Genomic DNA, 23,333 nt, shown 5'->3' on the forward strand with positions numbered 1-23,333 from the left:
TATTTAGTCTACCAGTTTAGTATTCTCGTCCTTTGTGACACAAATACCAACCATCTAAATCTCAGAAGTCAGCTGCTGCTTTACCTGCATGCAACAAAAAAAAAAAACGGCGCAACGTTTTATTAAAAAAGCAGTTTGCAACTGCATATTACATGAGCCCGAAACACAAGCAGAAGACAGGGATGCAGTAATAACCTGACATGTGAGTCCAGAGTCTGCCTGATTATCACATAGCTGTAATAAAAACACTATAAATTGCACCACCTGGATGTGATATTGATCTTAATTGTGTAACAATGCAATAACAAGAAAACACTACTGATTTAAAGAGTGTTGCTATCAGCGGATAATATCACTCAATCCTTTTCGAGCCACAATGAAGAACCTGTGGTGGGTTGTGTGTCTGTACGGCTTGTGTGTGTGTGAGTGCTGGAGCAGTGGGGTGAATGGGCAGGAGGACTTCATGCTTCTTGCTGGCCCTCTGACAAAACAGCTAAGTTCAGATAGTGGGGTGAATGAAGCCTTTGACTGCAGTCATCCCATACCTCCTGGCTCTAGACAGTACTTTCAGTACCTCCAGAGCAGAGGAGTGACTCACTTCAAAGTGCCGCTGTCGTGGGCTCAGCTTCTACCTGCAGGCCTCCCCAGCCAGCCCCAACAGGCTGTGGTTACTTGTTACCAGACCCTGCTGAGACAGCTGCTGAAGGTGGGCCTTCAACCTCTGGTTGTTCTTCATGATTCCACAGTGCCAGTTGCTCTGAGATCAAAGTATGGAGGCTGGGAGAGCCAGGGGCTGGTGGATATGTTTCAGCAGTATGCAGAGTTTGCCTTTCAGGAGTTCGGAGCACTGGCACACTCATGGGTGACACTGAGTGATTTGGATAATGTTTGGCATGACTTGGACTCTGCAGATGTTTCCAAACCTTTGCAAAATGTCCTCCAGCTCAACAGGAACATTTACCAGCTCTACCATCAATGGTCTCCTGACACAGGTGGGTAAAACCAACAGCTGAAGAGGAGACGATTAAAGATATGATTAACTGACTTAGTTGATGTTTTCAGGGTTGGTCAGTTCTCACTATTTTTTATAGTTAAATAGAAAAAGAATTAACTTAATGATTAAGAATATTATGTAATCATTAATATGTTAAAATATAAATTGCCTTTTCAATGTGTCTTGAGAATTATGATTACTTTATGACCAGCTGGACCCTTCACCCCATTAGACTAACCTGTGTGCTCAGATTGCATGTGTAGATTATCATGCCTATGTCAGTAATCAGTCCAGGTGAGATCAATAAAAGAAAAAGGTGTTTTTCTGCTCAGCTGATAGGAAACTGAAGTCTGCCATATATGGCCCTGATATTACATTGTGTTAAGAATGTCTTCATGCTTGTATGTTCACAGGGAGGCATCTGTCAATTGGGTTGAGAGCTAGAGATGTAGCCATTATTTCTCAGATCAAAGCTTCAACAACAGTAAGATCTGTCCTCCTGTATATGTGCCTTTTGAACTTTCAGTAGTAACTTTCAGAAGTAAATTAACATTAGATATGGTTTTAACAATGTTATTAAGAGAAATTTTCCAGATTTTTTGCGGATATTATGTCAATCTTGAATTCCACCTGTATAAATGGAAGCAAAATTTGTTACTAACCAATAAACTTTATTATTGGCAGAAAAACAACCTCTTTTCAGCTTATATTTTTGGCCCTACTTTTTACGGGAGCGTGTCTATGTTCCCACAGCCCTATATTCCCACAGCCCTAACCCTAACCCTATATTCCCACAGCCCTAACCCTAATTTTCAAAAATTTCTGTGAAAAAAAAGTTCTAAGAAATGTGGGAACATAGGGCTGACCCCCTTTTTACTATCTCCTTTTGTTCTTTCAGAAGAGAAAGACTATATATATCTACCAAATTTCTTTAAGAACGGACCAAAATTCTACTTTTTTTCTCATTAGATTTAACATACAGTATTTCAACTGATATAATACAATGTTTTCCTTCATGTAAAGCTTCCATCTTTCCATCTCTAATGCAGAGCTTCCCACAGTTGTTTGTATGGTCAGACTGCAGCACATGATCCGTTTTACTGATGTGGCCTCCCTGTCAGCCTTCCCCTCTGTACAGGAAATAATGGTTGAATCTAGACAAGATCCTAGTAGTAAATCTATGCTGGAAAGAATGTTGAAAACCTTTAAAAACATTTTATGCCTCTCCTTATTTTAACTCTTGAACAATACACGCTTAAAGATCATGTGTCAGCAATATCTTACCTGTGCCTGTCTCTGCCCTCCTGTGGACACTCATCGTAACAACAAAACCCTCAGTTTTACCTACCTATTTTACATGAACACAAATTAGGTCTGTGTGCATTTTGTATCTGTCTGTGTATGTGTGCATCTTTTCTGTGTGAAAAATCTAGGCTCTTTCTGTGGACATTTATTTCTATTTTATTTCTGTGGACACTCTAATGGCCAGGTGTTTGCATGTATTTGTTTTATGGCAGACTGTCAACCTGTCCGAGGTGTTTATCTGCTCTGTCTCTAATGCCTGCTGTTACCCGGTGCAACATCCTACTGGGATATTCTTCAGAAAAACTATTTAAAATAATAATAGATTTGAAAATAAAAGTTGTACATTTTGGGAATTTTCATAGACGTATTTACCAATCAGAAACCATGCGTTAAAACAGTTAGTCTCAAATGGATTTAACTGCACAAGCAACTTGTTTTTCATGAATGGACAGGAGTTTGATATCAAACTATTTTGTATCTTTGGACCAGATGGATTTCCTGTCAGTGCAAATTGAATATAACTGTGCCTCCACATCAAGCTTTACAAAGGAACTGAGGAGCTTACAGGTACAGTGAACATGACAAGGTGTTACTTTTCACTTTGAATTTCATAGCTTTCATTGCTACGACACTGCAACCCCATGCATGTTTTGTTATGTTGTAGATGTCCAGTGGGAACTTGCCTATCCTGATATACAAGATGACTGTTCATGATTGTTCCTACAGTCAGTTCCAGCTCCTTGGGGATTTCCTGCAAGGTACAGTAATGTCATTACAACTCACTTAATATTACTCTGTTATCCATATATATATATATATACACACACATAGTAATATACATATATGTATATATGTATATTACTACTTGGAAGTATCTTACTTATCTAATTAGTATAAAATGTATTTGTATTTGTATATGTAAAAATTGCCACTACCTCTCTATGTTACAATACTGCTTCTCCAACAAAGTCTGTACTGTTATAGTGACAATTTTTTTAAAATTAAAGATTATTCCAATTTCACTGAATAATGTGTGCAGCTGATGCATGCTATCAAAATAATCTCTAGAGTAAGTGCATTGTGCTTAAGGTGGAAAATCTGTTGTGAACTTTCACCACAATTGTAACACAATTTGCAGTAAATGCAACTATTAACAGATTGTAAGTAACATCATAACAACAACAACCCTATTTGAATCAATGTGTTTTTAATGATCAAAGAAGATAATGATTGAGGCTAGCCAAGGCTAGCCTGTTGTAAACTGCAATATCATAAACATTTACAGTACAATAATCATAAAGGTTATCATATGGCAGTGATTTGTGTAAATTGTTCTTGCTATGGGCCAATAAAGTTTTACAAGAGAGATCATCTGCTAGGTGGCACAGAGCCTTACAAATTGGTTTTGTATTTCATGCATCAAACAGCAGAATTACAGTTAATTACACAATAGGTTCAGCAGTCTGTTTAATGTCTCAGCATATTGTTTAATGTAAAAAAAAAAAGGTCATTACAATTTGACTGTGGTAAAGAAATTTCAAAAAGCTGAGTAGTTATATGAGACCATCAACTTAAATGACTAATGTCTGTAACTCTGTTGTTAACACAGTACTGAACAACAAAGACCTGAATATTGTGGGATGTGACATGAAGGACATGTTGGGTAAGCTGGACATGGAGGAGCAGGCCAGGTAAGAGTTTATCTTGATAAAAATGCACTTCTTCCTAAGTATGTCAAAGGATTCCTCGTTTATTTTAGTTTCATGACCTTAATTTCTCCAAAACTGACAGCATTGAAGGCGACACAGGGATGACAGGGTTCAGAAACAATTATCAGAGTGTGTGGGATAAGTTTGAGGCCCAAACTACAACAGAGCGAGATGCTTTCCTCATAGAATCCTTCCCTGCTGACTTCCAATGGGCCACTTCCAGTGAGTCCTTCAAGGTTGAAGGTGGCTGGTCAGAAGGTGGAAAGGGAGAGACCATTTGGGACCACTTTGGTCACGAAGGCCTAGCCAGTGCGAATCAGACAGCTGATCTAGCTTGTGACAGTTTCCACAAGGTGGATTACGATGTCTACCTCCTGAGAGGTCTTCATGTCAACAACTACCAGTTTTCCATCTCCTGGGCTCGTATTTTCCCCTCAGGCCACAGAGGCAGCCAATCAGAAAAAGGGGCTCTCTACTATGACAAGCTCATCAATGCACTCATTGAATCTGGCATACAACCTGTGGTCACTCTCTACCACTGGGATCTGCCTCAGGCACTTCAGGACAATGGTGGATGGACCAACACTTCCATTGTTGAAGCCTTCAAGGACTATGCAGACTTTTGCTTCGTCAGGTTTGGAGACAGGGTCAAGACCTGGAACACATTCAGTAGCCCCTGGGTGGTGAGCCATGCTGGCTATGGCACTGGCGAACACCCCCCTGGAGTAAAGGACTATGTGGTCGCGTCCTATCAGGTGAGAGTAATATCATTACTCTAATGTAAATATAGACTGTTTCATTGTTATTCTGGTGCACTCAGTAGTTTTGCCTTTTCAGGTCACTCACAATCTGCTCAAGGCCCATGCTGAGGCCTGGCATGTCTACAATGACAAGTACCGGATGAAACAAGGAGGGAAAGTGGGCATTGCATTGAACTCTGACTGGGCTGAGCCCATGGACCCGTCCAGACCTGAAGACATAGCAGCTGCAGATCGCTACCTGCAGTTCATGCTGGGCTGGTTTGCACATCCCATATTTGTAGATGGAGATTATCCTGCAACACTCAAGACTCAGATTGAAGAGAAAAGAAGAGAGTGTCCCCACTCTGAGCCTGCAAGACTTCCAGTTTTCACTTCTGAAGAGAGAAAGAGGATACATGGAACAGCTGACTTTTTAGGGTTAAACCACTATACCTCCCGTTTGGTCAACAAGAGTGATGGAGGCTGCACCCCTGGTATTCAGGGGGTTGGTGACCTCCAGGCACATGTGGACCCATCATGGTCCTCTACAGCTTCTGACTGGATTTATTCAGCACCATGGGGTCTCAGAAGGCTTCTAAACTACATTTCCACAGAATACTTGAACGTTACCAAAGTGCCAATCCACATAACTGGGAATGGGATGCCTACTGAGCACAGTGGGGACACTTTCAATGACACCAGCAGAATAGAGTACATGAGGAGTTACATCAATGAGGCCTTGAAAGGTATGCTTTGTGTCTTGGACCCTTTAAATACCTGATTACATATGTGTTTTCTACTTTAAGCTTTTGAAGACTTGTCATACAAGGTCATGTTAAATGAGTTTTAGTGGCTCAATGTCTTTGTTCTCTCAACAGCTATACATTTGGATGGAGTAAATGTGCACCAGTTTACTGTCCAGTCACTCATGGATGGCTTTGAGGGTCCACAAGGATACAGTAAACGCTTTGGACTCCACCATGTCAACTTTGACCTGCCTGACAGACCCAGGACTCCAAAGCAATCTGCCTACTTTTACTCCCAAGTCATTGAGAAAAATGGTTTTGCTTCCAAAAGCCTGATGGTACATGCACCAGAACTGAAAAACATGAGGTCAAATAAAGTTTCCTCAATGCCACCCTCCACCGTCCCATCACAAGCCATGGATGTCTGGAGGAAATTCTCAAAACAAAGCAAATTTCAGAGAAAACTCTACCACTATGGTACCTTCCCAAAAGGCTTCAGTTGGGGAGTATCGTCATCAGCTTACCAGATTGAAGGTGGCTGGAATGCAGATGGGAAGGGGACCAGCATCTGGGATACATTCACCCATAAACCTGGCAGTATTCCTGGTAATCCCAGTGGAGATGTGGCCTGTGACAGCTACCACAGACTTGATGAAGACCTCTACATGCTACGAGCTCTGAGGGTGAAGTCCTACAGATTCTCTCTGTCCTGGTCCAGGATCTTTCCTGATGGTCAGCGTACCTCACTGAACCAGAGAGGTGTTGACTACTACAATAGACTCATTGATGGCCTTGTAGCATATAATATTACACCCACGGTGACACTCTATCACTGGGACCTCCCTCAAGCTTTGCAGACCCTCGGTGGATGGGACAATGTGGATATGATTAACATTTTTAATGACTTTTGTGACTTCTGCTTTGCTACTTTTGGAGACAGAGTGAAATTTTGGATCACCTTCAACCAGCCTCACACAATTGCATGGTCAGGATATGGACTTGGACAGATTCCACCAAATGTTAAAAAGCCAGGACTTGCTCCATATAGAGTTGCACACAACCTGATAAAGGCTCACGCCAAGGCCTACCACACATATGACAATAAGTATCGCAAATCCCAAGGTGGTCTAGTATCCATTGCCCTAAATGCTGTTTGGATTGAACCTAAAGATGTTAACGTTCCCAGAGAAGTGGCAGCTGCTGACCGCGCTCTTCAGTTCCAACTGGGCTGGTTTGCACACCCTATTTTCAAGAATGGTGACTATCCTGATGCAATGAAGTGGCAAGTTGGAAACAAAAGTGAACTCCAAGGTCTTTCAGAGTCAAGACTACCTTTCTTCACTGAGGAAGAAAAGAGCTTCATCAGGGGAACTGCTGACATGTTCTGTGTAAATCACTATACTACAAAGATTGCACGTCATGCTACCTTGAGACTTACCCCACAATCTTATGAATATGACCGGGATTTGTCAGAAGAAGAGGAAGGTGATTCACCAACTACTGCAATCAGTAAGCAGAGAGCTGTAGCATGGGGCTTGAGAAGACTCCTCAACTGGATCAAAGAGGAGTATGGAGATCCAGAGATTTACATTACTGAGAATGGTGTAGCTACAGAATCCAAGACAACTTGGGATGACTCTGCTAGAGTATTTTATTACAAGACCTATGTTGATGAGGCTCTCAAAGGTACATTAACTAGATTTCTTAAGCTAAATATTAATGAATGTCATAACTGTTTAGAATTTTAGATCATTTATTTCCTTGTGTGTGTTTTGATAACAGCCTATGACCTTGATGGTGTGAAGGTGAAAGGATACATAGCAACATCCCTCATGGATTCCTTTGAGTGGCTTAATGGGTACAAAGTTGGATTTGGGTTACACCATGTGGATTTCACCAACCCACATCGGCCAAGGACACCCAAGTACTCAGCTCATTTCTACTACCAGGTCGTAAAGGACAATGGTTTCCCTTCACCAGATGATGAGAAGATGCTCTATGGACATTTCCGCAAAGATTTCATTTGGAGTACTGCAACAGCATCGTACCAGGTGAACTGTTTAGATCAATGCCTGATCAGGGAATTGCATGTATACTCCTGACTCTGATTTTGTCTACTTCAATGTCTATTTTACTTTTACTGTTTTCAGATTGAAGGTGGATGGAGAGCAGATGGAAAAGGTCTAAGCATCTGGGATAAGTTTTCTCACACTCCTCTCCGAGTGTTCAATGATGACAGTGGGGACATAGCCTGTGACAGTTACAATAAAGTAGAGGAGGATGTTGCTATATTGAGGCAACTTAAGGTGACCCATTATCGTTTCTCCATATCTTGGCCGAGGGTGCTTCCTGATGGCACTACCAAGCACATCAATGAGGCTGGACTCAACTACTACCACAGACTGGTGGATGCACTGCTTGCTGCAAACATCAAGCCTCATGTATAACTCCATAATTCTTGTAGTCTTTGCCAGCATCTCAAGAAATGCTTACAATAGAAAAGTTAATTAAATTTGGTAAATCTTGATTATGTTTGCTGTCAGATCACACTCTACCACTGGGATCTTCCGCAAGCTCTGCAGGATATTGGGGGCTGGGAGAATGAGACGATTATTGCCAAATTTAAGGATTTTGCTGACCTCATCTTTAGCCGCCTTGGCCACAAAGTCAAATTTTGGATCACCATTAATGAGCCATACAATATAGCCAACGTAGGCCATGGCTATGGCGCAGCTGCCCCAGGTATGTCTTTATGCAATGCTTTCCATTTTATACTATATCTCACACCAATGCATGTCTGTTTGTTTGGTGAGAAAAATAGGTTAAAAATGGAATTTGATCAAAACAGTATTGCTAACTAGCACTGCTGTTTATCATTTTCTTCTACTGCAAGTGGCACGAGAAATAAGATCATTAAGGAAACTAAAACTGTGGCCAAGTTCAAGATTATAATCTGTATATTTTGAAACTGAATCTGTTTTTGTAAACCAATCTTTAATTTTAACTTACTTTAACTTTCTAGATCTTTCTAAACCACAGTGACAAAAAGCACATAGCTAAACAAATCTGCAAATGTGGCTATTACTCTGTGTGTGTTCAGGGATCAGTTTCCGACCAGGCACTCTGCCCTACATTGTGGGTCACAACCTGCTTAAAGCTCATGCTGAGGCCTGGCACCTCTATAATGACAAATACCGGGCCAAACAGAAAGGAATTATCTCAATCACCATCAACTCTGACTGGTCAGAACCCAGAAATCCCTACAAGCAGGAGGACATTGATGCTGCGAGACGTGTGGTGCAGGTATAATCTAAAAAGAAAAAAAGGGATTTTTACAGTTTATAGTTTGCAGGCTCTTCTTCTGTATGCTCATTCTTTTCATATTTTACTACAGACATATATGGCAATAGTTGGAGTCTCTAATAGCTGTTGTGTGTCTCTGTACAGTTCTATATTGGCTGGTTTGCCCATCCCATATTTAATGGAGACTACAGTGACATGATGAAGACAATCATTCGAGAGCGAAGCTTAGCTGCTGGTCTGCCAAAATCTCGGTATTATAAAAACTAATGATTAATTCTGAAAGAGAAATAATGGAAATCGTCATGTGTAACATAAGATAAAATAACTCTCTTGTTTTATTTTTATGAAGTCTTTACTATGTAGTTACCTTTAAAACCAATTAAGAAGTACCTATAATTGGCAACATGAATTTTTTTTTTACTATAATGGCATATGGTTATAACCAGTGGTGCTTTGCATATTACAATTATCAGGTAAATTCACCTATTTCACTTCATTTTCTCTAGGCTGCCTGAGTTTACTCCTGAGGAGATAAAGAGAATTAAGGGTACCTATGATTATTTTGGCTTCAACCATTACACCACTGTCCTGGCATTCCCTGTGAACTATGGAAACCTTCAGCACTATGATGCTGACAGGTAAGCAAGAACTACATTCCCACAGTACAGTAACCTCATGAGCTATACACTGGTTATTTATTTAGCTAATAAGTAATATTTACATATATTTAACTTCAAATGTACAACTTCAATATATTGGAAATAACATAATTTAACTGATTTGATGCTCACAGGGGTGCAGGGACAATAGCTGATCGTATCTGGCTGGATTCAGGCTCATCCTGGCTGAAGGTCTCACCATTTGGATTCCGGAGGATTTTAAACTTTATTAAGGAGGAATATGGAAATCCACCTATTATCATCACTGAGAATGGCATGTCAGAGCGTGGGCCTATTGACCTAAATGATATTCACAGGAGCTACTACTATGAAAAATACATCAACCAGGTGCTGAAAGGTATGAAACTACAACTTTCATTGAATATAATTAGGATTAGGTCAGGCTGAGAGAGACAATTACCAACAATTTGACAGTAAAGATAGTGTGCATTTGCATTCCCAAAGCTGTTTGTTTTCTCCTTCCAGCTTATTTGCTAGACGATGTCGATATCCGTGGTTACACAGCTTGGTCTCTGATGGACAACCTAGAATGGGCCACTGGCTTTTCAGAGAGATTTGGCCTTTTCTACGTCAATCGATCAGACCCTAAACTTCCTCGCGTGGCCAAGACCTCTGTTGCCGTCTACTCTACCATCATCAATTGCAACGGATTCCCTGACCCCACCTCAGGGCCCCATGAGTGTCTAAACCCTGTGCCTGAAGGTAAATTGAAGCAGAGTTGCTCAGATACCTGTTTTAATTGATCAGTGTGAGAAACTGAAGCTCTAAAAGCATTACTTAAATTAATTATGTAACAGTATATACAGTATCTACTGCAACAGCCAGTAGACTGTTAACTTAGCATGACATCAGCCAGCACAATAATTTTAAAGCTCAATAATTAAAGCACTAATTAAATTTATTATATCTCTTTAATCTGGGGGGAAAAAAAAAAGAAAACCAAAAAGTAGCAGTTGTGTGCCAGATTTCTTAATCACGAGCACAGACTTCCTGGAGTCTTGTCAGTGTATTAAACAAGAGATATAACATGTTAATGGGGAAGCTTTAGAGGTGCTGGTAGGTGGGTTTTGTTACCTTTGGACAGAGCGAGTCTAGAGGTTTATTCATGATTTCAGTCTTTATGCTAAGCTAAGGCTAACAGCTGCGGCTTCACATTTAATGTAGTGACTTAAGAGTGGTATGGATCTTCTCAGCTAACTCTCAACAAAAAAGAAAATAAGCATTGCTTTAATAGAACACAAGATTTAGTGATGGTAGAAGTACAGTTACTGTTAGCAATCTGTTCAAAATGAATATGACCTCAGTGTCTTTTCTGCAGGAACAAGTGCGCCGATGACTGATGACGCTGTGAGATTCCTGGGTATGGAGCTGTCCACCAGTGATGCTGAGGTCGGACTTAACACCACTTTTGCTCTGCTGATTGTTGCAATGCTCGGAGCGGTTTGTTCATCCTTTTGCTTCTTTATGGCAAGAAAACAATCCAAGAGAAAACATTATTTAAAAACTTTCGACATGAAGATGAAATTTTGATAACAGTCATGCTGAATTGTATGGAAGTCCAACATACAGCAAAATGTATCAGTAAATGTCTGTACTGCATCTTAATATAAACACCATTTTATAAAATTTCCTGCATGTTAATAAAGTTGAAAATAACATGTTTTGAAGTAAAAAAAACAAAAAAAACACCAAAGACTTTTTGATTCCAACCGCAGTCTCACACTCACACCTTTTAACTTTATTCTACCAGTGGCTGGTGGATAACAAATTTGCCACCTAAGTATTTTTAATAGATATGCTGTGGTTTCTTTATAGCCTCCATAAACCGCCCACCCCACCCCCCCTGAGAACATTTGGCAACCAGAAGAAACACAACCACTGCAACGCCTGCAGGGAGAGGCTTTTAAATAGGAGAGGATCATTTCATTTTGGCTACCAACCATATTATTTCCAAAACATACCCACCGAATATCGCATTACATAAAACTACATTATTACCTACCTTATTAAATATTTCATGATTTGTTTTTGAACACAGACATATCAAATATAACACCACCTTCTGGCCCTACACAATATGATCCAGAGAGGTCTTGAACTGTTTTTTGTGTTGTTAGAAACCCTAAGTATATGAGTATTAGCTGCACTTACATTGTGAAACAAGATATTGCACCATACATGAAATACTGCAACGTGACTTGCAGAAGTGAGATCTCTTGCATTGCACAATAATGGCTGTATTTTCTGTTACTAATCATCAGTTTGGTGTCAGGATGCTGAATTTGTTCGTTAGGAAAAAAACTTTCAGTTGCATATTTCGGGGCTGCTGCTCTTTTATAGTGCATGGCATTTTAAAACTTTAGTTTGCGTAATCCTCAGTACAAATGGATTTGGGGGAGATACAGACCTTCTCATTTTAAATCTTTTAACATAAATAATCCTGTGAAGCAGACCCTATTCTCCCACCTGTGATGCCAGAGAGGTTTACTGTTGATCTGACTAAATGGAGCAGTAAAATCATGGCAACCATTCACACACTAGTGCACCACCTCAAGTCCTCTACCTGTAGGAACATGTGCAAAGTTTGTCTGATGTCAACTTTACCCACAGTAAATATGACACACCCAAGTCTCTTTTAATCACTGTATTGATCTTTTATCTAGTTTAACTGAGCCAGCTGTTTATTATATCCTTTAAAAAACACCTGTTTAACTGAAAACCTCAAAATGTGGCTAAGATTGTTTGATTTTAATTGAAACAGCAAGACCCTCTCTAGGTTAGGTTAGTAAGATAATACAGTGTGTTAAGCTTCTATATGAAGAGACCTTCACCTTACAGAGATGAATATATTCACCCATTTCTTTTATGCCTAAGTCAATAAAAAAAAAAAAAAAAAAAAAAAAAAAAATACATACATAACTGTAATTGGAACTGAACAATTTTCAAGTAAATAAAACGAGACAATCCATTTGAAAACTGGTATTTGTTGAAAAAAATTTATTTTAAAAACTAACCACAAAGTACTATCAATACAAAAAGTATAAAAAGTACAAAAAGCATTGCTCAAAAATAACTTGAGATGAAAATATTTGAGTTGGCACTGATGGCACTGTGGGTATGATTCAGAATACAAAAGATGGCATCTTAGTAGAGAGCATTCAAGCCACTGAATTCACATTGAAATGATTATATCATTTACAACCCTCATTGAGACTGGAACAGTCATAACATTAATCCAAAAATCAGCTTCACTTTCAGACATGGAACATTAACATGACATTCAGTATTATCCCTTATTTAACCAACAGATACAATTATAATTTGGGTCCATACTGAAAAAAAAAAACATCTGTTGGTCAAAGATGATGTGCACCCATTACAAGAAGCTGCAGGTTACTCAGTTTTACAAGAATGTTTTTACAAAAAAAAAAAAAAAAAAAAGCTGTTGCAGCTGAAATGAGTTGTACCGACCTACTTTGAGAATTCACTAGTCCATGGATTGAATCAGGCTCTGGGGGGCTAAAACAGCTGTGAATGTCATTCTTTGAAAATAATTAATAATAAAAAATAAAGAAATTATAAAATGTTGGCCACAGTGATGAGAGCCTCTTTTCAATACCACAATACTCTAAACTAATACAAAAATAAAGAACAGTATCAAATACAAGTTTAAAACAATACAAGACAATATCAAGAGTTACATGTTTTTCAAGCATTACCCAGGTTTGTTTACTCCTTTGGACAAAGGCACCCCAAGTGTGTTCCAGTTACAATGCCAGGCACCAGACTTGGGAATGTTGACTGGTCCAGTGCCAACATCGTGGAGAGGAAAAAAAACTAAAAAATGAGACACACTCGAAATAATCTTTGTATGAAAACACCTTAAAAAAAAAAAAAAAAAAAAGTCTTCATCAGCATGACAATAAATCTAGTACCTTTCTTTTATGAGTGGTGCCTCGTCCAATGACCTTTTGTTTGACGAGATTCAACTCTTACAGTTTAAGCATGGTTTTTTTTTTTTTTTTTTTTCCACTACAATTGGCTTGGCCTTGCCTTGACAAAATGCCATAATATGGAGTTCCAGTTTAGGTCTAAGGCAAACTTGAGATGCACTCACTGTGAACTTCCAACAGAGAAAAAAAACTCTTAAAAAGAACTAATAGGTCTAAGTCTCATAATAAAAATAACAAAAATGAATAGCTGCCCTGAGGGAGAAGTACGAGTTAACCTTAACCGTTCTTGTTGCACAACGGTCGTTTGTAAGCACTTTGGATCTTCAGACAGGCTGGTGTCTCAAGTATTGCTGGGTTGAGACGACCATTCTCCTCCTCGTTCGACTCGACGTTCGACCACAGCCGGCCGTAACACTGGAAGGCTTGGGCTGACTTCATCCACCTCAAGCAAATTCATGACGTCACACACACACACATATACACACACTCTTTGTTTGATTCCCTTATGTGCGCTCACTGCTCCTGATGTGAACTGATCTGCTGGTGACGACCTACGCACGGAGACCTGTGAACATAGGTGGTGTCAGTGCTGGTAAGTGTTATGTCTGTTGTCCGTCACAAAATAAAGATGAAAGCCATTGTGTAGTTGAAAAGAAATGAACCTATGAAGCCTCACCTTTCTCACACGTACTGCTCTGCTTCTCCTGGGCGAAGTTTAGTCTGTTCTGCTCGACTGCGGTACCGTTCGACTCTGGGCTGCTGCTGCGTGACGGGCTGTTCTCCTCATTCTGGTAAGCCATGTCCAGATGCTGCTGGGCCAGTTTTAGGTGTCTGCGCAGCCTCTCCAGCTCCCGCGATGAGGCCTCATCCCCAAACGACTCGCGGCCTGAGTCTCCCAAGTTATCCCTAAAGCCCATTTTTCCTGTTGGGTCCTTCTTCAGAGCTGTGTGGTAGCCTGGAGGCGCAGAGGGCTGGCGGCAGATGGAGGACCTCTGGCTGGCCAGAGCTGGGTGACGGGGGGTGGGAGGCTGGGGCCGCGGTGCACAAAAGCAGTCACGAATACCGCTGATGCCGAGGTGGAGGATCTCCAACATGGTGAAGAGCAGACACAAGGCGCTGACGGCGTACATAATGAGCAGGAAGATTGTTTTCTCTGTGGGGCGCGAGACGAAGCAATCCACTGTGTGCGGGCAAGGAGAGCGCGTGCATACATACGATGGTGCCACCTCCAGCCCATAAAGGATGTACTGTCCGAAGAGGAACGAGGCCTCAAAGATGGCACGTGATAGCAGCTGGAACACGTAGACTTTCATCAGGCCATCTCTCTTGATGCGACGGCGTCCATCGTGCTTTTTGCTGGGCTTCTCCACAACTTCCTTTTCCTTTTCGTGCTCAATCTCCTCCAGGATCATGGGGTCCTCCTCCCCGTTATCCTCTGCCTCTTCATAGTCCCGGTTGGCACCACGACTCACTATAGGCATCCTCTTCCTGCCCCGGGGCCGGTAGTCATCGTCCTCCATGCGGGCGATCTTATGCATAGCAAAGCCCAGGTACATGATGGTGGGGGTGGTGATCATAATCACCTGAAAGACCCAGAAGCGAATGTGCGACAGCGGCGCGAATGCGTCGTAGCACACGTTTTCACAACCAGGTTGCTGTGTGTTGCACACAAATTTACTCTGTTCATCGTAGTAGATTGACTCGCCCCCGACCGCTGTCAGCACGATGCGAAAGACGATGAGGAGGGTGAGCCAGATTTTGCCTACGAAGGTGGAGTGATTGGAAATCTCATCCAACAGACGTGTGAGGAAGCTCCAGCTCATTTTGCCACTGGAACAGGAGGGAACCTCTCAAACCTGAGCAGAGAAAGAGACAAAACTGTTTTCAGAGGTTGTTTTTAAATATCTTTACAAAAGTGGTCACTGGCAAAAGGAAGCATCTGAACTGTTTTATTTCATCAGCACTGAAAACACTCAATCTCAATAAAATTTGTCATGAACAAACATCAATATACCAAGGAAACAAAAAAAGTGATTTTAAATGATCTTAAACGAAGACAAATGTTGACCAATATGAAATAAGCTGGAAACAAAAGTTGAATACAAATATAAGGTATCAGGTTTCCCTGCACTCCTACATTATTATCACTAATTTAAATTAAGTTTTATTATTAATTTTGGTCCATCACTTAAACTTGCTCATCTTGAGTCCCTGTGGTATTGCACATGAGTGCCACATGGCGGAGCTATTGTGTCACTGTTACCTTGAACTCTCTCACACCAGTCCTCACTGCTGTGACAGGACATGCTCAGGGGAAAGAGGCCTGAGAAAGTCTCAGTAGATGCTATCCCAGAGTCATTCAACCACAGCCTCACTAATCTGAGCACTGGAATGAAGACATGTTGTACCAGGACAGTAAGGAGGGTGTGTGATGCATATCACACAGATAAAAGAAAAGGGTGTTTTCAAAGTCAATGTTATGGAAACTATAGCTATATATTACAGAGTAGCAGCAAATATTCAGAGTTGTATTCTATAACCTATGAATTAATGACCGTAACCAGGATTACAACACTTTTCCCACTGTTTCAAAATAGAAATATTAGTGTTCAGTGATTGGTGCTCAATAACACAGCTCTCTTTACATCATCCACCACATGTAAAATGCCACAGGTACATTATCTGACCATTCCACAAACACTGAACCAATATCACATTCAGTCTGATAGTCATGGTTGAATAACCTGAGTGGTACTGCAAAGAAAAAGTCAGAGCTGACTGTTAAAACTCCACTGAGGTAATGAAGAGCTCCTGTGGTTTCTCACCATTTGAGACTAACCTCATAACTTCTGCTCAGTAATTATCCAACTATACTACCATGCTTGTGCCACGTAGCTAAACAACAACAGCAACAACGGTGTTAATTGTAACTTCGAAAAGATTATGCCATTCCATCCCTCACCTCTTCAGACCTACTACATTTCTTTATGTCTTCAATTCACAGCAAAAGATACCATAGAAAATCAAACTGAATGCTCAATGAGTTAAAAGCAATCATAAACGTAATAAAAACAAAAAAATTCAAACAAAAGGCAGAAATCTTGCAACCTGTTGATTGATCTAATGAGTTTGCAGCTATCTTCTTTTTTTATATTGTTACTTTAATGTTCATTCCACCAATGTGATGGCTTATTAGTCTTTTCCATCAAAGCCTTCTGTAAGACACAATTGTGACCAAAGTTACTGAATCCGAGTTAAAATAAATTATACAGAAGCAATTGAGGACCCGCTGAGTAAATCCAAAGGGGCAGCGCCTTATCAAAGATTATATATATATATATATATATATATATATATATATATAAAACATACACAAACACAAAAATCTTATAACTGTTACAATTAATCTACCTATCAACCAGTCTTATTATTCCAGCTATTGTGAAACAGACTCATCATTTATAATCCTAATAAAAAGGCTCTATCAACAGTAGAGCTGATGATAATATAATTCATTGGATCATCAACCTTCAATGGACACAGAAAATCAATAGTCAAGTTAAATAACTTTAAAGCACACCAGTGAGGGCTGTGAAGGTCTGCAGCCTATAACAACTGTTTCTCCTCTACATCCATAATGCATCAGGTCAAATTATAATTATAGCTTTAAGTCCAAACGACAGTATTTGGTTGCATATTTGGTTAAATTTTTTACATGAAAAGACAACTGTTTTAAAAAACAGCAGCTACCTTACTGCAACACTACGTATATTAAGTCCAAAGAATATAGTCTGCGTAAATGACAGAACTGTTGCAGTTACATGGTTTAATTTTATCTCGATAGCAAGTCTTAATACACAAGGCAAGTGGCACAGTGTTGAGGGGTGAGTATACGCCATCAGAGCTACTTATCAGATATCTTTGACCCCCCCACCCCCCAGCCAAACCCCCAGAACCTTTCAGATGTTGGATTACAGGCGGCTTTGTGCTCCCATTTCTGTAACCTTCCAAAACTGGCTGTTCAACATTCACACCCACTTTATTCTGTGGACTGGACATATGTGCCGAGGTGAGACAGTATGCTGCATTTGAAGCGTCCTCCTCTCTGTTCAGATCAGGTTTAAACACCTTTGACTTCCACATGGCTGGACAACACATGTAACGAACCACTTCTTTTCCAGTATAACACGGCCCTAAGGCTCTGCAATAGCTATGTAAATACATAGTGCTGAACATTAGAATCCCACATCATTAAGATGAAAAATTGTGTTCACACTGTGATGGCAGTGGCACAATATTTCTTTAAATGAGTTCAATGATCGATAAAAACAATAAAAAAAACGAACTCAAATGGAACAAATAAGGCAAAAATGACAAAGTAGTGCTCATAGATTCCATGACAAAGTACCACTGAGAAGACTAAAGATGTTGCATCACATTTAATAAGAATGGTTTGTGTTGGGCAACTCCCAGGTATGAATGGCAGTACTGTGTGAATGTTGCATCTGATGTCATGTTTGGGGGGGGGGGGGGGGGCGCACACGACTATCGTTTGATAAATAAAAGGCTTAGGATGAAGCACACAAGTTTCCATTGTGTAACAGTAATTCTTGTACAATGAACAATCTAATCAATCATCTGCTTTAGAGGTGAGCGATGAACTCAATCTTGAAGACTCAGTGGTTGCTCTTAGACTGAAGAAATCATTGATATTTAGTTTGTGGTGGAGTCTGCCTGTAATCTGTGTTTACATGAAGAAAAGAACAAAAACACAAACTGTTGATCTGCTATCTTTACCAGTAATGTTAGTATGCAATCAAACTAATTTCTGCATGTTTTTCCACAAATATCTCAAACATAGTTGTCCGTATTCACTACTGATCATGTTTACTCAGTCAGTAACACTGACATTATCAGTCATGTGTGGTTTCTGCAGAGCAGCCTTCATGCAGCTATATCCTGCATGAGAACAGTTGCACGTGAATAACAGTATGACACATTTCCATATCAAGATAACTGACAAAACTTTTGACATTTGGTTTTTAGCTGAAAATGTAAACAGAGGAAAATTTAGCACCAGCTCAATTATAGGTGGGGAATCAAGTTTAATAGCTCCTGAGCTATATTCTGCCATCACAGTGATCATCTTCAATACTTACCAAAAATGCTAAGGAATAGAAGTTAACAGCACACTCTGCTGTCTGTAATCTTGGCTAACGGTTGCCACAAGCCACAGTCAGAAATGATATCAATGTCCAAGGAAAACCACTGCCTGACATGCAAGAGTCTGCCACTGTGTGTCAACTTGATAAAAAAAAAAAAAAGAAAAAGACTCCCACACAGAGACAGCAAATCAGACAGCTGGAATCTGTGACTCTTAACTAAATTATTGTTTGTTTGTTTTTTTGTCATCTCCACAGTCATGTGTTGTTAGACTGACACATGGATGGACTTGTTTGTGCTGCTGCTGTTGCTCAGTCTGACTGCACTTGCTTAAGTTCTTTCAGACAATGCAAACAAAGTCTGTTTAAACATGAGCTGTTGTAGAGGCACTGCAGTGTTATTTAGTCAGTCCACATAATGACAAACAACCATTTCTCAACTGCCTATTCAAACAAGGAGCAGGCTTTTAGTTTATGTGTGTACAGTGTTTAGTCTTAGGGTGGCCACACCAAATTATAAGGCAGGTTTTGTCAGGTGGTTGGTTGATGACGCCTCTCTTTCAGTAAGATAGGTGAACACAATGTGGTGGAAAGATGTAACTGAAACAGCTCTTCCTGCCATAGAGTGAAAAAAGGGGGGACTTTCACTAAATACAGATCAGATTAATTCTTCTTTGATGTTAACATCTTAAAGCTTGTGGATTGCCAAATAAGATGTGTATAGATCAGGTGGACAAAAAAAATCTGATAACTTGATAATGAGTTCTGCATGTCTCCACCTCATAACATACAACTACATCCCCATCAGTTTCAGTCCTTTTCATGTCCTGTCCACTGAGGCAGCCTCTGTCGATCTGTAGCACTTCAAAGAAAACAGCCTGCTTCCAAGTAAGGAGCAAAGTAAAGCAGCTGAGTTTCACCACTGACCCAGCCCTGCAGAACAGAGAGGCTTTTGTGGCTCTCACATCTGGGAGGCTAGATACGGTTATCCCTCCTATATCCCAAACCCTAAACCCGAGAGGCCCTGGGCTTGGGGAGGAAAAATAATAACCAGCATATGAGTTAAACTGAATTTATGAGTTTCACTAAATCATGGTGGTGAAACTAGGGGGGGAAAATAAAATCACCCGCCCCTCCACATCACCATCCACAATTCCATAAAAACTGAATAAACAAGTTGCTCAGTCCACTTCTGGAGCAGAAACTAAATATGAAGACACAGAAAATGAAGATGATGCAGGGCTCGCTCTGTTGAAGCACACCATTTTAAACACTATAATATTGAATGAAAACTGATCCAATTTGCAGGGAGCTTAAGAAAAAAAACCCTCCTCGTGGCTATGAGACGACGTCACCGCGGTGCTCCACATGCTTCCACGATTATATCCATGGTTAAAGGAGCCAACGGCGGAAACTGCCTCGCCATATTGTGTGGACAAAGTAGCTCAGTGATAAAACTTTAAGATGTTAATCAGATATTCTCCACAATATGGGATTTTGACGGCGGGGGGTGAGGGCAACTCTGAGAGGGGGGAAAAAACAAGGCACGATCCTTGCGCGTTCCTCCATCACCAAATCCAGTCGTCATAGTCAAGATTTCCCTTAAAATTATCCAACATTATGCACATACCAGCAGAATCACCACATCACCTGATGCTAATGACAACACAGTTTGCGCCAGTGTGTCGTAAATTACCAACAATTCCACATAATCTGATTACTTTGCGGGCTTTAATTAGCGCTGTCTCCTGCCAGCCTGTGCGCCTAAACTTAACTTGGCGGTTAAACAATACATTTATCGACACTGCTCTGGTGAACACGGGTAATCCAAACGCTTTAACTGCTTTAAAAACAACTCACGGTGAAAAGTTAAAGATAAAACTTGAGCTCGTGCACCATTGTTAGCAGGAGCTAAACGGCTATATGTGATGCTGCCGCGTCTGCGCTGCCACGCTTCGTCGGTGTGTGTTATTTTACCTTCAGTTGTGATTTTAGGTCCTCTGTTGTTGAAGTTGTCGTTTATTTCGAGAGCTTTTCCTTCGTTTTCTCTTTATTAAAAGAAAGCCCCCCCGCTCTAATATCAAGCCATCCAGGTTTTTCTCTCCTACGAGGGGCTTGTGTCCTTCCCCTGTTATGCGTTGTACTGCGGGGTGAGGACAAAGAATATTCCCAAATCCCCCCCTTTTCTCCTCCCAGTTTTCAGCCGGCCACCCCACCCCCTGTCTACGCAGAGTGGAGGAAAACGATCAACCGCCTGCATTCCTGATGCAATCCTTGCTTCGTCTTTCGTCCATAACTTTACCCTAGACTCAGAGACTGGGAATAACCCAGTGAAATCTGTTACAACAGAGGTGCTCATGAAGGAAATTATACATGTCCTGTCTGGAGTACAAAATATATAAAGCTGTTTGAAATATATAATGTGCTTGCAGTTGAATTACACATGTATTTTCAAACAAAAGCATTTGAATTATCACCAAAACACCAGATACAAAACTCCTTTGTGCCTCATGTTAGAACCTGCAGGTGTTATCTGCCCGCATTGCTGAGAGCAGCAGGTGAAGATAGCAGTCACAGGAGTTTGTGTGGTCTGTCAGGCAGCAGCCCTGTCACCGTCTAACCTCTTCTGTTGGGGATATGTGGAACAACATACAACCTCCTGATAGTGAGTGCCCCTCTTCCTGCTGATACAGATGTTCGGAAGTTGTTGCTATCATAGGGCCCCTTCCTCCATGTCACACTTTCTTTGGCAAGAGCAGCACGTGCATTTCCTCAGCCCCCCCCTCAGCATGTCTTTGAAGCAACATCCTACACTTAATTCTGCTCATTACTAGAAGACAAAGGGAAGTGTGTACTATTTAAAACCAGGATTTATGTCCTGGATCGGCCAGTGTCATGAATCACAAAGTGTATGGTCAGTTGCCTGAACTCAGCACTATATGGAGTTGTTATTCTGGGGAAATAATGTGGCATCTACCATCTGCACGATGCTATTAGCCTTGTACTCAGTCAAAGGTGAGATTTCCTTTAAGCAGCTGTATTTTCAGTAGGCTTGCGCTGCACTTTCCCCAGAGAAGTGACTTAAATGAGATATGTGTGGGTACCCAGATTAAATCTATTGCAAGCATCCAGTCAGAATCGGTCTGCTGAGGTAATCACTCAAATTGAATGATCACATTGTCCTTCCTGGATCTCCTGAAATGCCAGTCTTCATTGCTTATACCCTCCTCTCCGAACAAAAACGCAGACAAAGCAGATCTGCTCCACTTTCACATATTGCTTGTTGTGAATGCACTGCGAAGATAAGGGACTGTGGTGCTTTGTCTCATTTTTTGGATGGTTGGTAAAAGCACATTAAAAGCAGCAGTTATTATTTAATATCTGCTGCAAACAGGAGGTCAGTGGAGGAATGCAATGCCCTTCCCCCTTCTCGGGGAGCAGCTAAGCTCTATTGTGAACCACATGCATGCTTTTATTCATTGGGTGTAATGTGGGGTACCCTGCTTAAACCAAAGGACAGAGAGAAATAATCTGTAGACTGAACAGCCTGGCATCGTGTCTCCTTAACACTGAAGTTAGTTCTCTTGTTGCTAACACAGAATAAATCAATGTGTTTGCATGTGGATTCTACACTGGTCCAATTTTTGAGCATGCATGTTTACAAGAAGACAGGAATATTAACTGTTTATCCTGAATACACACTGGGGCCAAACATCACGGAGTAGCTTGTCTGTATTTGAAAAAGACACAGTTATCCGGTTAATGTGCTGTAATGGCCTCTTGAAACCAAGGTTGTTTTATTCCTGCCTTTATTTTGAGGATCACAGTGCAGTCAGTACAGGACGAGGACCGGATACTCAGAGGAGCCTCATTTCACACTGGAGTGGTGCTATACATGTAAGGATAGCCTACATTTTATGACAGATATACAGTACGTTGGCACAGTTTGTATCCAGAGGTTTGGATGGGTGACACTATTATTAGATTAGTATTAGAAAACACATTTGTTTTTCTTTGTCTATCATCCATCCATCCATAAGCTGACGTGCAATGACCAAAAACAGAGCACTCCAGAAATGCCCTCCAAAATAGAGGAAATTGAAAACACCTCATTTAGCATCTTAGTGTGGATAGCAAAACTGATGGTTGTGTAAATGCTGATGTATGGCATACAGCATCCAGACCGGCTAAAAGCTGCTTGCTCAAGTTGCCTGTGGTTTCCCAATAGAGGATATTTAAACATCCTTCTATTGTTGTGGTGTTTCAGTGTGGGCGTCAATGTTTTTAAAAACACAAATAGCATTTTATGATTCTTCCACATTAGCATGGATCTGGTCTAAAACTACTGGTTTGTTAATGTTTTTATGCTTCATTTATCCATATTGCTTTGCTGACAGACATTTTTCTTGTTTTACCACAAAAAATGCCTGGATTTTATGGCTGCTTACACACATTGTCCTTACAGCTCCAAGGATATGATGTTGCAACATTTAACATTTCTAAAAAGGTGAAAGGGCTTTGCTCAGGAGTTGCCCTCCTGTTGCTTCAGAGTCTGACCCATTGTGAATCATCCCTGATGACACACACACACACATTCATGCACGTTTGCGACGCCTACAACTGGTTTTGTGCCTGAATGCTTGTGCAAGTTCTGCTGGTAAAGCCGTAATGTTCCCCTGCTGGCAGTTGTGGACAGATATTTTGTCAGCAGGAGGAGCTGAAATGCTTGAGAGGGTTCTGA

The 23,333-nt window shown here is 40.7% G+C and overlaps 2 protein-coding genes across 2 annotated transcripts; one reads left to right on the forward strand and one right to left on the reverse strand.

The window, feature by feature from the left end:
* Positions 1-376: 376 nt before the first annotated feature.
* LOC130178058 (lactase/phlorizin hydrolase-like) lies at positions 377-11,704 on the forward strand. The gene is made up of 17 exons (XM_056390154.1): positions 377-992; positions 1,408-1,478; positions 2,789-2,866; positions 2,964-3,057; positions 3,909-3,990; positions 4,124-4,763; positions 4,846-5,494; positions 5,627-7,180; positions 7,277-7,545; positions 7,645-7,935; positions 8,038-8,236; positions 8,595-8,797; positions 8,942-9,048; positions 9,304-9,435; positions 9,591-9,814; positions 9,943-10,179; positions 10,796-11,704. Exons 1-17 carry the CDS (start codon positions 377-379, stop codon positions 11,005-11,007), a joined length of 5,658 nt encoding a protein of 1,885 aa, XP_056246129.1. The 3' UTR covers positions 11,008-11,704.
* A 750-nt stretch (positions 11,705-12,454) lies between these two features.
* Positions 12,455-20,743, reverse strand: gjc4b (gap junction protein gamma 4b). The gene is made up of 3 exons (XM_056390155.1): positions 20,570-20,743; positions 14,107-15,286; positions 12,455-13,995 (listed from the first exon to the last, which is right to left on the reverse strand). The coding sequence occupies exons 2-3, from the start codon at positions 15,251-15,253 to the stop codon at positions 13,982-13,984; spliced, it is 1,161 nt and encodes a 386-aa protein (XP_056246130.1). The 5' UTR covers positions 15,254-15,286; positions 20,570-20,743; the 3' UTR covers positions 12,455-13,981.
* Between the last annotated feature and the right edge of the window lie 2,590 nt (positions 20,744-23,333).

Source organism: Seriola aureovittata, chromosome 11 (assembly GCF_021018895.1).
Source record: "Seriola aureovittata isolate HTS-2021-v1 ecotype China chromosome 11, ASM2101889v1, whole genome shotgun sequence".
Lineage (NCBI taxonomy): Eukaryota > Metazoa > Chordata > Actinopteri > Carangiformes > Carangidae > Seriola > Seriola aureovittata.